Below are 11,967 nucleotides of genomic sequence, written 5' to 3' on the forward strand. Positions count from 1 at the left end.
CCTCCCCTGCAGGAGGAGGTCGGATTAGGGGGGGTTTGGAGGAGAACGTTTCCAAAAAAAAGAAAAAGACAAAAAACAAAGAGCCACTTCTTTAATACACAATCTTCATTTAAAAAACACCACACACACACACACACACAATACCTAGCCCTGTACAGCTGCCCTTTTAAGCGGGGGGCCACTGCAGGGTCTCTGCCTCTCTGAGAGGTGATGGATGGCCCTGGCCACTCCTTTAAATAACTGTCCTCTGGATCGGGCTGGGATGTGAGGGCAGGGCCCCTGCCCTCCCTGGAGAGGGCCCACCTTCTGGGGGACATTCGTGCATGTTTACGCCTTTTCTGATTGTGTCCGTGGCCGCAGCATGGCAACTGGGCATCAATAAACTTCTCTGCGGAAGCTGGGGGCTCATGTGTGCTGGCACCGAGGGGGCTGGGCAGGGGGCCGGGCAGAGGGGCTCACTCCGGGATGTCGATCACCAGGTCATCATCCCCGTCCAGGGCGTCGTCCCCGCTGCCCGCGTCGCTGAACATCTGCCGAGGAACGGCACTCAGGATCGTAGGGGGGGGCATCTTGGGTGGGGGTAGGGGGGCCAAGGCTGCCCCCACCCCAGCCCCAGAGCCCCGGCCTGAGAAGGTCAGCGGCCCTCCCACAGGGCAGTCGGGGGGTCCCACCGCCATCTGCAGCAGGAGGAGAAACACAGGGAAGGCTTATCAGGGAGGCACTGGGAGCTCCAGGGGGCTGGCACTGCCCCTTAAGACAGTTCTAAGGGCCAGGGAAGGGGGGCAAAAGCTCATTCAAGGGGCAGTGGACACACCAGGCCAGCCAAGGCTGGAGTCAGGGAACCTGCCCCACCTCAGCCCTTTCAGAGCCTCAAATCAGCAAGTGCCTGGGGGTGAGGGGTGGTGATGGAGGTGGTGATGAGGGTGGTGGTGGAGGGGGTCTCAGAGGAAACCAGGAAGGAAAGGCTGGGCCTGGCCCTGGCCAGTAAGGCACCGTGGCTGCCCCTGTAGTAGCAGTCAGAGCGTCAGGAGCCTGCCTGCCCGCCTCTGGGCACCTGGGTTATTGCTGGACTCCACTGGCCTCCTCTATCTCCTCCTCGAGGGGCTCACTGGTGCAGTGCAGGGTGTCCAAGGTCTTCACCCCCCCGCCATGTGAGGCTTCTACCTCATGTCTGGGACGGGCCCCTCTTTGGGATCCCCGCAGCCACTGGCCTGGGCCAGGCCCTCCTCTCAGCTCACCTGGGCTATGGGACCAGCCTCCTAACTGGAATCCCTGCCTTCAGCCTCTCCCAGATCCAGCTCCTCCTCCGCACTGCAGCCAGAGTGAGCTCTCTAAAACACAGACCTGAGTGTGTCACTCCCCCACTCGAGGACCTCGGGGGACAGGCAGTGCCTAAGAATAGGCTGGTCCCTCCACCTGGAGCGCCCTTTTCTATGGGTCAGAAGTCTGGCTTTGTGCTGCGGCTGGGATGTGGCCTCTGTCCAGCTCAACCCTCCAGCTGCCCCCCCCCCCCACCCCACATCCTTCTGAATTCTCCCCAGAGCTCTGGGGGCCTCATGCTCTGCCCGTGGGCACAAGCTGAACACCTACTACGTGCCAGGTGACTTCTGCTAATGACCTCTGACCATTCTGACCACCCTGGAAGGGAGGAGAGGTCATCAGCCAGAGGAAACAGAGGCTTGGAGTGGAGGTCTGAAGGCACAGGCCTCCCGGGTTCCCACTGGGCAGTGTCCAGTCCGGCCCCAGGGTGGGGGCGGGGCAGTGGTCTTCATGGTGGCCCTTCTGATTGCTTTAATTCATTCGGGCCCCAGGGGCCTACTCTGTTTCTCAAGGCATCCCCCACTCCACTCACAGCTGTTCCTGGGGTGGCATGGAGGGCCAGAGGGGATTTGTAACTCAGGGGACAGGAGTCTGCCAGGACTGATGACAGGCAGGAGGCCAGCTCTGCACAGTGGCCTCCTACAAAGTACCAGGCACCCATGTGCACACACGGGACCAGATGCACACCCGCAACTGAAAAGGCCAGTGGCATAGCTGTCCCCTCCTCTGGTCACAGCCTCTTGAGTCCCTACCCAAGTCCCCTCTGCTTGGATTCACTCCATGGCCTCCTCAGAGTGACCCACAGCAGCAAATGTTTATCTGTGGCCTGCCAGGGGCCAGGCACTGGGCTAAGTGTCTTCTCTCTGTTGACTCATTTTATCCTCACAGGGACCCCACTGAACAGAGAAGGAAGCGGAGGTTCCCAGAGTCAAACAATCCACCCAAGTCACACAGCGCATGCGTGGATGAGGCCCAGGCTCCTGACTGACCTGCTTCAGTCTTCACAGCGTTCCCTCTCCTCCTCAGACCTGGCCCTCCTGTCTCCTCACACCACACACCCAGAAACTTCAGTGACCCCTCACTCTCCTTGCAGAACATCCAGCTGTCTACGACCCACCCCACCCTATCTTTTTTCCAATGTTCTTCCCCCTCACCACTCATGGTTCAGCGCAAACACTGACCATACTCCTGCCTTCTTTTCACCATTGCCTCAGCCTGAATACCCAAATCTCACTCACCCTGGACTTAGATGTTACATGTTCTTTGAGGCCTTCCCTGATATACCCTCTCCCTGACGCACAGTGATCCATCTGGGCCCCTCTGCCCTGCATGTCTAGAACGTAGCTTCCTGACACATCTCTGCTTTAGGACCCAGAACCTCAGAGCCTCGAACTGCCAAGCCCGCACCTCGCCTCCACCCTCTGCTCCAGGTTTCAGTGGCCCGAGCCCTCTCCACCAGCCCACCCCACACACAAGAAGCAAAAATCCTGCTGAGGAGAGTGAAACAAGCTAGGCAATCACTCATTCTCCAGGCTCAAAGGCCATGGTCATACAGAAGTAAGTGGCAGGGCTGGGGTTCAAACTCCAGAACCCACACTCCTGACTACCACAAGCATGGCTCCCATTTCACTTCTGGCTCCAGAGTCTCGAGTCTACAGTCTACCCAAAAGAGAGCCATCCCTATATCACTTTGACTCAGAGCTGGAAGGGCACTGTGCCTTCCGGGTCCTCATCTCTCCTGGCACTCAAGGTGCCAACCTCTTCTCTCCATCTACCTCCCTGCCCCTGACTTCCAAATATGCACCCCATGTGGCCCAGGCTCACACTACCCAGTTGTCCTGTCCACATTTCCAGACAGCATCTCAACATGTCCAAAGCCAAACTCACCTTCCCTCCCAAACCTGCTCCTCCCACAGTCCTCCCCGACTCAGAAGGGCCACTCCACTTCTTCAGCTGCTCAGGCCAAACCACCTGGAGTCACTGTCCACACCCCTCTCTCTCACAGCCCACACGGGTCTTCTCAGGGCTCGTTCTCTGAAAGAGACCCATCATCGACTTCTACACTTCCCCATGCTGCTTCAATGACTGCAGCAGCCTCCTCACTGGTCTCCCCACTTCCACCCTGACCTTGCCCCTAACCCCTAGACTATTCACAGCAGTGTCAAGCAATGCTCTTAACATGTCAGTCAGATCAGACCGCACTAGCCCCGCCTTCTCCTGTGGCTCCCAGTTCACCCACAGGACAAGCCCAAATCGTTACAGCGCCTCTGAGGCCCTCCACGGCCTTGGCTCTCAGGTGCTGCTCTCACTTGCACTCTGGTCACCCTTTCTCACTTTGCTCTGACCACACTGGCTTCTTTCCTAAATGAAACACTTTCAAGGCAGCCAAAGGGCTGCTGCTCATTCCCTTTTAAATCTCTGACCACCCAACTGTAAGATGGATTCTTTACCTGAATCCATTTTTCTACATTGTGACCTATTTATCTTGCTTATTTTCCGCCTATCCCTTCAAGAAGGTGGGCTCTGAGAAGGTAGGGATTTTTGTTGTGTTCACTACTCTATCTGCAGCACCTAAAATAGTGCTTGGTACACAGGAGGCGCTCCACAACTCTTGATGATTACATGTGGTCTGATCACTCCCTTCATACACACACAATCTGAGACCTAGAGGGTCAAGGTCACGTGGTTTTTAAGTGGTGCAATCTTGACTTCATTCTAGATTCCACAACTCCATCCCTCCTCGGCGGCTCCCTGGAATCACAGAACACCTGTGAAAAGGAGCTTGGCCCCCAGCAGTCTTCATTCTGCATCCCCTGAGGCCGGGCTTGACCTGACTGGTGTTGCAGGAGCCAGGACTTTTGGGGACCCACCCCTCAGCACCCAGCCCTGGGCTGGGCCCCTGGGAGCAGTCCCACGTAAGTCCTTCATGGTTCTAGGCCAGGCCCCCAGCCTAGAGCCGTCTTGAGCCTCCCTCAGATGGTTGTCCTGCCGTTCTGGCCCCTCCCTAATGTCCCCCAAACAGGGTACCTTGAGTTTCCGGGGCAGGCGGGGCCGTTTCTCCCGCTTGGGCCTCAGGGGGCTGGGCTCGGGCAGCTGCAGGGCCAGGTAGTCAGAAGGGAATGGGGGGTAGGTGGGGGAAGCCAGCTGCAGGCAGGAGTGAGGGGATGGAGATGGGAAATGGAGTGGATGGGGTTGGGGTGGAGGGAAGAAATGCAAACAGGAGGAAGAATGGAAAAACAAGAGATGGTGATGAGTGTGGCTCCTGAGAACAGACGGGAGGGGACAGCAGCAGGACTGTGTCCTGGAGTCTGCTCTCCTCAGTCATGCCTGTCCCCCATTCCTACACCAGAGAGGAGCGGGCAGCCCCGACTCACACCCCTCCGAGGGACACCTGCTGGCCACCCCCAGACAGAGGTCCTTGGTGCTGGGCTGGCTTCACCCTGAGGCCTGGCCCCTCTGCCCAAATGATGCCCACCTTTTCCCAGGCATCGGACCATTTCCCACCTTTGACCCCAACTCACCGAGCTCAGGTATGGGGAGGGGGCCCTCGAGGCCTGAAGGGGAAACCCTGTTGAAGGAGGCAGGGAGAGGCTGGAGGGGGAGGGAGTGCCCCCCAGTGGAGGGCTTCTCTTCCTGGAGAAAGGACAGGGGAGGGGGTCAGAGGCAGAGAGGTGGCCTGTACCCTCCCCACCTCCCACCTCCTCGAGAGAAGAATGATGACTCGTCTCACCTCTTAGGGGCAGGTGTGTCTGACAACTTGGGTGTCCCCTCTGTCTCGCTGTTGTCTGAAGATGCAGTGGCATCAGAGTCTGTCAAGGGGAAGGGCTAGTCAGTAGGGAGGTTGCAGGGGGGGTTCCCTATCTACCCCAGAGGGGTGTAATCTCAACTCTACAGAAGGGCTCTGGTGAACCTGAGGGGTACACAGGTGCTATTGTGGAGAGGCCCACAGCTTCCCCAGCTTCTTAAAATGCCCTTTACACCCTAATTCCTGGCTGGGCACCACCATGCTAACATATTTGTCAAGCATTTCCTATGTGCCAGGTTCTGAACAGGTGCTTGACATTTGCTGTCTCTCATTGTCTTCAGAAGTATTACAGGAGGAAGAGGAGAGTGTCACCTCTGCTTTCCAGATGCAGTCCCTGAGGCTCGGAAACGAAGGTGTGGGACTGGGGCTTGTACCCAGGCCTCCGGCTCCTGACCATTTTATGCTCTTATTTGCCTCTGAGCTGTCTAGCACTTACCTCTACTCCACTCCCCATATCCAGGCTCCTGGTAATATGCACCTTAAATCTTACCTTCACCTACTGCTTCCAACTACACGAGGTCAGGCCACTACCATGTCAAAGCCACCTGCTCAGGAATCTCATCACTCCTGTCATTCTGTCCTCCCCAACCCCAGCATGACCTAAAATGTAAAACTGATCACATCCTTACTGAAGTCTGCCAGCATTTGAAATGCTTCTTATTATGGCCTCAACCTACCTTTCTGGTCTCCCAACCACACTGTATTCACATCACACCAACCTGTTTTCTCAAAGCCGAAAGTCATTCCCCAGGTTGGGTCTCTATCAAGAAGGCCCATGGTTCACTTAACAAGTAACTACTTACAGATGAAATATACAATTCCCACTTGCTCTGCTCAGATATCCTTTAAGCAGCAGATTAAATGCAACCTGAGAAGTCTCCCAGAATCCCTCAGGCCCCAGACTATTCTCAATAGTCAGGGCTCTCCTTGCTGTGCCAGGCAGTGTCATATGTGGGTGTCTCCCTCACCACACTGTGGGCTTCTCTGAGATTTAGAGGTGGCTTACATCTCTAGTTCTTGCTTCTCAGATATATCCCACTCTGACCGTGAACATGCTGGGTTCCCTCATGCTGCCTATCCTGAAGTCTCCCTTGACAGGATGTTAACTGAAAGACATTCCAGGAAGGAACAGGAAAGCAATGAGAAACTAGAATAAAAGCTGAATGTTTTGCCATGAGGTACATGGGCTACCCCGAGTCTACTTCTCTGACCTCACCTACTGTTCTCCTAAAATATGTAAATGAATGGGTGCTGCATATTTTAGCAAGATATTATTTACAAAAACAAGCAACCTGGCTGGCTGTTTGCTGATCCCTGCACTAGACCCCATGGAAACATGATTGCATGTGACTTGGCTTATGACAAAAAGAAAAGACTGGCCACAAAGGCCAATCTTAGGGCTTTTTCTTTTTCCTTTTTTTAGTTCTACCACTTTATTGCTACAAACCCATCTCCCTCCACCCTCGTGCACACATGCTCAGTCATGTAATCCCATGGACTTCAGCCCTCCAGGCTCTTCTGTCCATGGACTTTTCCAGGCAAGAACACTGAAGTGGGTTGCCACTTCCTTCTCCAAGGGCTTTTTCAAACTGTGGGTATCAAACTAACAGTGGTTCACAAATTTAATTTAACACTTTTGAGAAAAAAAAAAAAAAGTCAGTCTAAAAAGTATCAGAACTGCATAGTGATCTTAATGTTGTTTTATTCAATTCTGTCTTATAAGTAAGGAAGCATGTGAGGGTTCGTCATGATGTAAAATATATTACTAATTGTCAACAGTGCTCAAAAAGTTTGAGAACACTGCTTTTTAGGCTTCAGCTCTTCTGCTCTTCAAACAACCTGGTACAGTCTTACCTCAGAGAATCTGCATTTGTGACTCCCTCTGCTAGGAAATCTCTCACTCATCTTCACAAGATAGGTTTCTTCCTATCTAGGTCCCAGCGCAGACATTACTTCCTGAAAAGACCCTCTTTTGAAATGTTTCCTGCCATCTGCTTTTGTATGCTCTATAGACTACGCATGGCTTTTACATTTTTAACTTGTTGGTCAGGGAAAAAGACAAATCAAAGGAAAGATATCTCATGATGTGAAAATTTTATGAAATTCAAATTTCAGTGCTTATAAATAAAGTTTTATTGAAACACAGCCATGTTCACTTATTTATACAATACCTATAGCTGTTTCGGAACTACCATTGCAGAGCTGAGTAGGTGCAATAAAAGTGGTATGTTCTGCAAAGCCTAAAATATTTATTACTTGGCCCTTCACAGAAAAAGCTTATCAACCCCGGCTCTATTCCAATGACTACACTTAACCCTGATTTTATTCCCTTCCAATCTAAAATTCTAATTTGCTTCTTTGCTTACTTATTCCTGGCAACTAGAATACAAACTCCAAGAGGTTTCATCTATCTTGGTTACCACTGCATCCCGTGTGCAAAGTTCAGTGTCTGAAACACAGCAGATACTCAGTAATACTTCAGTGAAAGAACAGCAGAGGAGGAGGGCCAGCAACTAGGCTGCCCTGGCCCCCAAGGCCTAAAGGGAGGGCCCGGGGAAACTTGCTGGAGTGCCAGGGGCATGTCCTCCACCAATTTTTCATGACCTTGCTCACCAGAAGAGTCTTCATCCACGTTCTCGTACTGGAGAAGTCGGTCTAGGAGGAAACTGAGGGAAGAGACCAGGAGAACAAGAGTGGTTATTCCCATCTCTGCAATGTCCTCCGGGCCCTCGCCTCATCTAGCCGGCCTCATGCATTTGTGGCCCATTCCAGGATGGGGTCCGAAGGCAGATCCACAGGAGCCACATCACCCTCTGGCTTCCCTCCTCCCATCAACGTGTCTCACCTCTTGTCCCGGGACACCTTCAGCAATTTCCTCTGCGCCTTCCTCAGTTCCTCCTGGAAGCACTCGTGTTCCTGTACCACGGGCAAGACGCACGCTGAGCCAATCGCCGTCGTAAATTGGGCCTGGAAGCCGACCACGACTCACCCTGCTCCCTTTACACATAGGTAAACTGACGACCTACCGGCGCCAGGCCTCATTCCCCACCACCTTCCCACCCCGCACTCACGTAGATGAGGAATTTGAGTTTTCGCTTCAGATTTCGGTATTTCTTCTTGTAGTCCACTTCACCGTCCGCCGGTCCGTTCATGACCGGCTCTGGGAGAAGCGCCTCAGCTGTAGTCCGCAGTCCCGCTACACCGAGCCGGTTCAGCCCGGCCTCTCCCGCCTCAACTTCCGGGGACTCGGCGGGGCTGGGTCCGCTGGCACTACAACTCCCGGCGTGCCCCGCGCTCAGGGATCTTAACCACACGACCTGCTCTCCGGAGCAATACCGGGAAAGGAAAGTTGCTTCCAGGGGATTCGCGAAAGATGGCGCCGAAGCGAAGCGTGATGTTACAAAGATGGAGGACACTGGAGGGCGCCCTTAACTGATTCGAAATGTGCTTAGCGATTTGAAGTCACAAGAAGACATTCCCCCCTGAGATTCCTAGTTTTCAGGCGAGGACGCCCTTTTCCGTCTGTCTTTCAAAGTCACAGAGGCCTAGTTGTTGCCCGCGACCACGAACGGAGGCAGTGTCGCGGTTTGATTACGTTACACTCAAAGGTGTAGCCGGCTCCGAATCGGTTTCTAACGAGAACCTTAAAAAGCGATTCCTTCTAAGAAAAGGAAGGAGCCACGAGGCCCTCCAACTGCCCGGCAAAAACAAGTTTTGTCTGGCAAATTCGGTCCAAGCGGCGCGCGACCGACACGCAACGGTCTCCTGCCTCACGGCGTCACGGCACTGCGCGTGCGCAACCTCCTGTCAAACGCTTGGACGGAGGCCGGGAAGAAAAAAGGCGGGAGCCGCCAATATCAGGTGGAGCAATATGGCGCGGGAGAATGAGATGCAGGAGTTCACCCGTAGCTTCTTCCAAGGCCACCCGGACCTCAGGTGCACCGGAGGTTGGAGTTGGGGTTGGAAAGGGCAGGGGCGGGACAAGGACTCCGTCTTGACACGTGTTTCCGCAGCACGCTTACGCACTCCATCGTGCGGCGGCGATTCTTGGCTCATGCGGGCCGCGACCACCTGGAACCTGAGGAGAAGCAGGCGCTGAAGCGGCTGGTGGAGGAGGAGCTGCTGAAGATGCAGGTGTGGGAGTGACCCTGGGCCACCGCGGGCGGGGGTGGTGGCCAAGGAGGAGGGGCCTAAGAGGGGTGCGGCAGAACTCTTCCTTGGTATAGGTTTGGCTCTCTTGACGCACACACAGGTGGATGAAGCGAGTGCGAAGGAAGAGAGGCTCCACGTTGGCAAAAAGGCGAAGAGGTCTCCCACCTCTTGCCGTGACCCAGAGAGAAAAAGGTTCCGCTTCAATTCAGAGTCAGGTTAGTGCCTTCTGCATAGTTGGTTCATTAAAAAAGTATTTATTGGACATGTTATGTTTCCCGTGTAGCTCAGTCAGTAAAGAATCCTCCTGTAATGCTGGAGACCTGGGTTCAATTCCTAGATCGGAAAGAACCCTTGGAGAAGGAAATAGCAACCCACTCCAGTATTCTTGCTTGGAAAATCCCATGGACAGAGGAGCCTAGCAGGCTACAGTCCATAGGTCGCCAAGAGTTGGATACGACTTGGTGCTATGTTTTTTACGTCCCAAGACCTTACATGAGGGCGCATGGCCCAGGAGTCAAGAACCAAAAACACGGTAAACCGAGAGCTTTTCCCTACTATCCTTCCTTCCATCCATCAAAGCAGAATTCGAGGCAACCTGTCCCAAGTGGAGGGGGAAGGGACAGGAGGAACCCGTCCCAACCTTCTCTTTTCTCCACTTTGCAGAGCCCAGCTCTGCAGCCTCCAGTCCAGACTGCCTCAACCCCTCAGCCAAGAATGGGATGGTAGCATATGTCACTCCAACCGAGGATGAGAGTCCAAATCAAACCTCAAAGAAAGCAACTGAGAGCAGTGATGAGGAACAGCAGAGGGACCTGACTGCAAAGATCAGATTAGAGAAGGAGGTGGTGAAGGAGAGCAGTGAGGAGGAGGAAGAGGGCTCTGCCAGAAAGAGAAAGGTCTGGAAAGAAGAGAGCAGTGAGGAGGAGGAGGAAAAGGAGTCCAAGGGCAGGACTAGGAAGAAGCCTGGGACAAACACCAAGCAGGCACCAGGCAAGGCCTCAGGTAGTAGGAAGCAGGCTAGGGAGGAGAGTGAGGACAGTGAGGAGGAACCTGCCCAGGGCCCAGGAAAGAAACCAGAGGGAAAGAAAGGTGCTAAGAGCCACCAGGAAAGTGATAAGGAGAGTGAGGAGGAGGAGACCCTAACCAAGAAGAAAGAGAACAGAGAGGAAAAAGAGGACTGGAAAGCCACAGCCCAGAGCAGTGGAGGGAAAAGGTCAGTTCGGGAGGAGAGGAGCTGTAAGCAGAAAAGGAGGGCAGCACGATTGCTGGGAGACCGAGGGGACAGAGAGGAACAGATGGAAAAAGCAGCAGCAAGCAGTGGTGATAGCAGTGAGGAAGATGAAGAGCTCCTAGTACACAGGCAGCGCAAAGACAGGACCCAGGGGGAGGGTGGGAAAAGGCAGAGTGGAAGCAGTGAGGATGGAGAAGACAGCCCGAGGAAGGTGAAACCAACTACTGGCAAGACAGCCAAAGAGGGCAGTATCAGTGGCGAGGCAAGTGACTCAGAGAAGGAAGTGAGTAACAGCGAGGCAGAAGCGAGCCCCAAGGAGAGGAAGAACCGCTCTTCCAAGATGAGCTCCAAGAAAGGCAGGACACGAAGTCCCTCCTCCTCTTCCACAGATGGCAGTCCAGAACGTAAAGGCGGGAAGGTGAGGGTTGAAGATGGGGTGGGAGGCCACCCTCAGGGAAGAGGGAGACCCTGACTCCAGCCCAGAAGGCTTGGCCTTCAGCTGCTGTCTTCCATTGCCAGGCTGGCTCTGATCGCTCTGGTGAGGACCACCCCGCTGTGAGGAGGCTCAAGCGCTACATCCGGGCCTGTGGTGCCCATCGAAACTACAAGAAGCTGCTGGGTTCCTGCCGCTCACGCAAGGAACGCCTGAGTGTTCTCCGGGCAGAGCTGGAAGCCCTGGGCATGAAGGGTGAGGCTAGCTGTGCCTTGGGGGCTGCAGAGAGAGGGTCTTGGCTGCCAAGGAGGGAGGATCATGAGCTGCTTCTGCTCCAGGTAACCCTTCCTTAGAGAAGTGTCGGGCCCTGAAGGAGCAGCGGGAAGAGGCAGCCGAGGTGGCCTCTTTGGACATTACCAACATCATCAGCAGTTCAGGTGAGGGGCTCCCTTCATTCCCCAGGAGCGGGTGGGATGCAGACTTTGTCCAACTCCTCTGCTGCTTCCTCCTGCTCTGTAGGCCGGCCCCGCAGACGCACAGCCTGGAACCCTTCAGGAGAAGCAGCCCCACCAGGGGAGCTATACCGGAGGACCCTGGACTCAGACGAAGAGCGGCCCCGCCCCCCGCCCCCAGACTGGTCACATCTGCGGGGCATCATCAGCAGTGATGGCGAGAGCAACTGAGCTCCCCCCAGCCCAGGAGGGACTTTCCTCTGGTAGAAAGCATATACAGCATTGCTTTCACCACAGCCCCCAACTCTGCCTACAGAGCAGAAGCAGCTTTCTTCAGAGAACCCGCAGCCCCCACGAACACAAGCTGTTGGGGATCTACTTCTCAGCTTCACATTCTCAATTTAAGGTGTTTACAGGGATTTATTTTTAAAGACTCAATAAAGGAGTGTTTGAATCACCTTGTCAAAACTGGTCCCCCACTCTTAACCCCTGTCCAGGAAGCTGAGGAGCAGCCACTGTCCCCTGGTCTGATTCCCTTTACTTTCTCTGATTCTCCAAAAGAAGTCCCAGCCTC

The 11,967-nt window shown here is 54.4% G+C and overlaps 2 protein-coding genes across 10 annotated transcripts; one reads left to right on the forward strand and one right to left on the reverse strand.

Annotated features, from left to right (window-relative positions):
- Positions 1 to 76: 76 nt before the first annotated feature.
- On the reverse strand, positions 77 to 8,400 carry INO80E (INO80 complex subunit E). Of its 9 annotated transcripts, none has more exons than XM_061153176.1 (8): positions 8,197 to 8,400; positions 7,971 to 8,041; positions 7,739 to 7,791; positions 5,051 to 5,129; positions 4,842 to 4,953; positions 4,348 to 4,464; positions 1,239 to 1,331; positions 570 to 677 (listed from the first exon to the last, which is right to left on the reverse strand). In XM_061153176.1, the coding sequence occupies exons 1-7, from the start codon at positions 8,275 to 8,277 to the stop codon at positions 1,260 to 1,262; spliced, it is 585 nt and encodes a 194-aa protein (XP_061009159.1). In that variant the 5' UTR covers positions 8,278 to 8,400; the 3' UTR covers positions 570 to 677; positions 1,239 to 1,259. The 9 variants fall into 9 exon arrangements, with proteins under 9 accessions (XP_061009154.1, XP_061009157.1, XP_061009153.1 ...); XM_061153175.1 differs by having other exon boundaries at positions 7,730 to 7,791; XM_061153171.1 differs by lacking the exon at positions 1,239 to 1,331 and having other exon boundaries at positions 77 to 677.
- Positions 8,401 to 8,937: 537 nt separating this feature from the next.
- On the forward strand, positions 8,938 to 11,850 carry HIRIP3 (HIRA interacting protein 3). The gene is made up of 7 exons (XM_061153167.1): positions 8,938 to 9,061; positions 9,139 to 9,259; positions 9,378 to 9,492; positions 9,941 to 10,926; positions 11,028 to 11,196; positions 11,280 to 11,378; positions 11,461 to 11,850. Exons 1-7 carry the CDS (start codon positions 8,997 to 8,999, stop codon positions 11,622 to 11,624), a joined length of 1,719 nt encoding a protein of 572 aa, XP_061009150.1. The 5' UTR covers positions 8,938 to 8,996; the 3' UTR covers positions 11,625 to 11,850.
- The last annotated feature ends 117 nt before the right edge of the window (positions 11,851 to 11,967 follow it).

This window comes from Dama dama, chromosome 10, assembly GCF_033118175.1.
Source record: "Dama dama isolate Ldn47 chromosome 10, ASM3311817v1, whole genome shotgun sequence".
In the NCBI taxonomy this organism is placed as follows: Eukaryota; Metazoa; Chordata; class Mammalia; order Artiodactyla; family Cervidae; genus Dama; species Dama dama.

What these genes read in the sequence shown, in the direction of transcription:
- INO80E (XM_061153170.1), bottom strand. Translation starts at nt 8,277, where the DNA reads ATGAACGGACCGGCGGACGGTGAAGTGGACTACAAGAAGAAATACCGA. An exon ending in AACTCAAATTCCTCATCTAC is followed by an intron (nt 8,042 to 8,196) that starts GTGAGTGCGGGG and finishes CCCGTGGTACAG; the next exon opens with GAACACGAGTGCTTCCAGGA. An exon ending in GACACACCTGCCCCTAAGAG is followed by an intron (nt 4,954 to 5,050) that starts GTGAGACGAGTC and finishes TCCTTTCTCCAG; the next exon opens with GAAGAGAAGCCCTCCACTGG.
- HIRIP3 (XM_061153167.1), top strand. Translation starts at nt 8,997, where the DNA reads ATGGCGCGGGAGAATGAGATGCAGGAGTTCACCCGTAGCTTCTTCCAA. An exon ending in AGGAGCTGCTGAAGATGCAG is followed by an intron (nt 9,260 to 9,377) that starts GTGTGGGAGTGA and finishes ACGCACACACAG; the next exon opens with GTGGATGAAGCGAGTGCGAA. An exon ending in CCGCTTCAATTCAGAGTCAG is followed by an intron (nt 9,493 to 9,940) that starts GTTAGTGCCTTC and finishes TCCACTTTGCAG; the next exon opens with AGCCCAGCTCTGCAGCCTCC.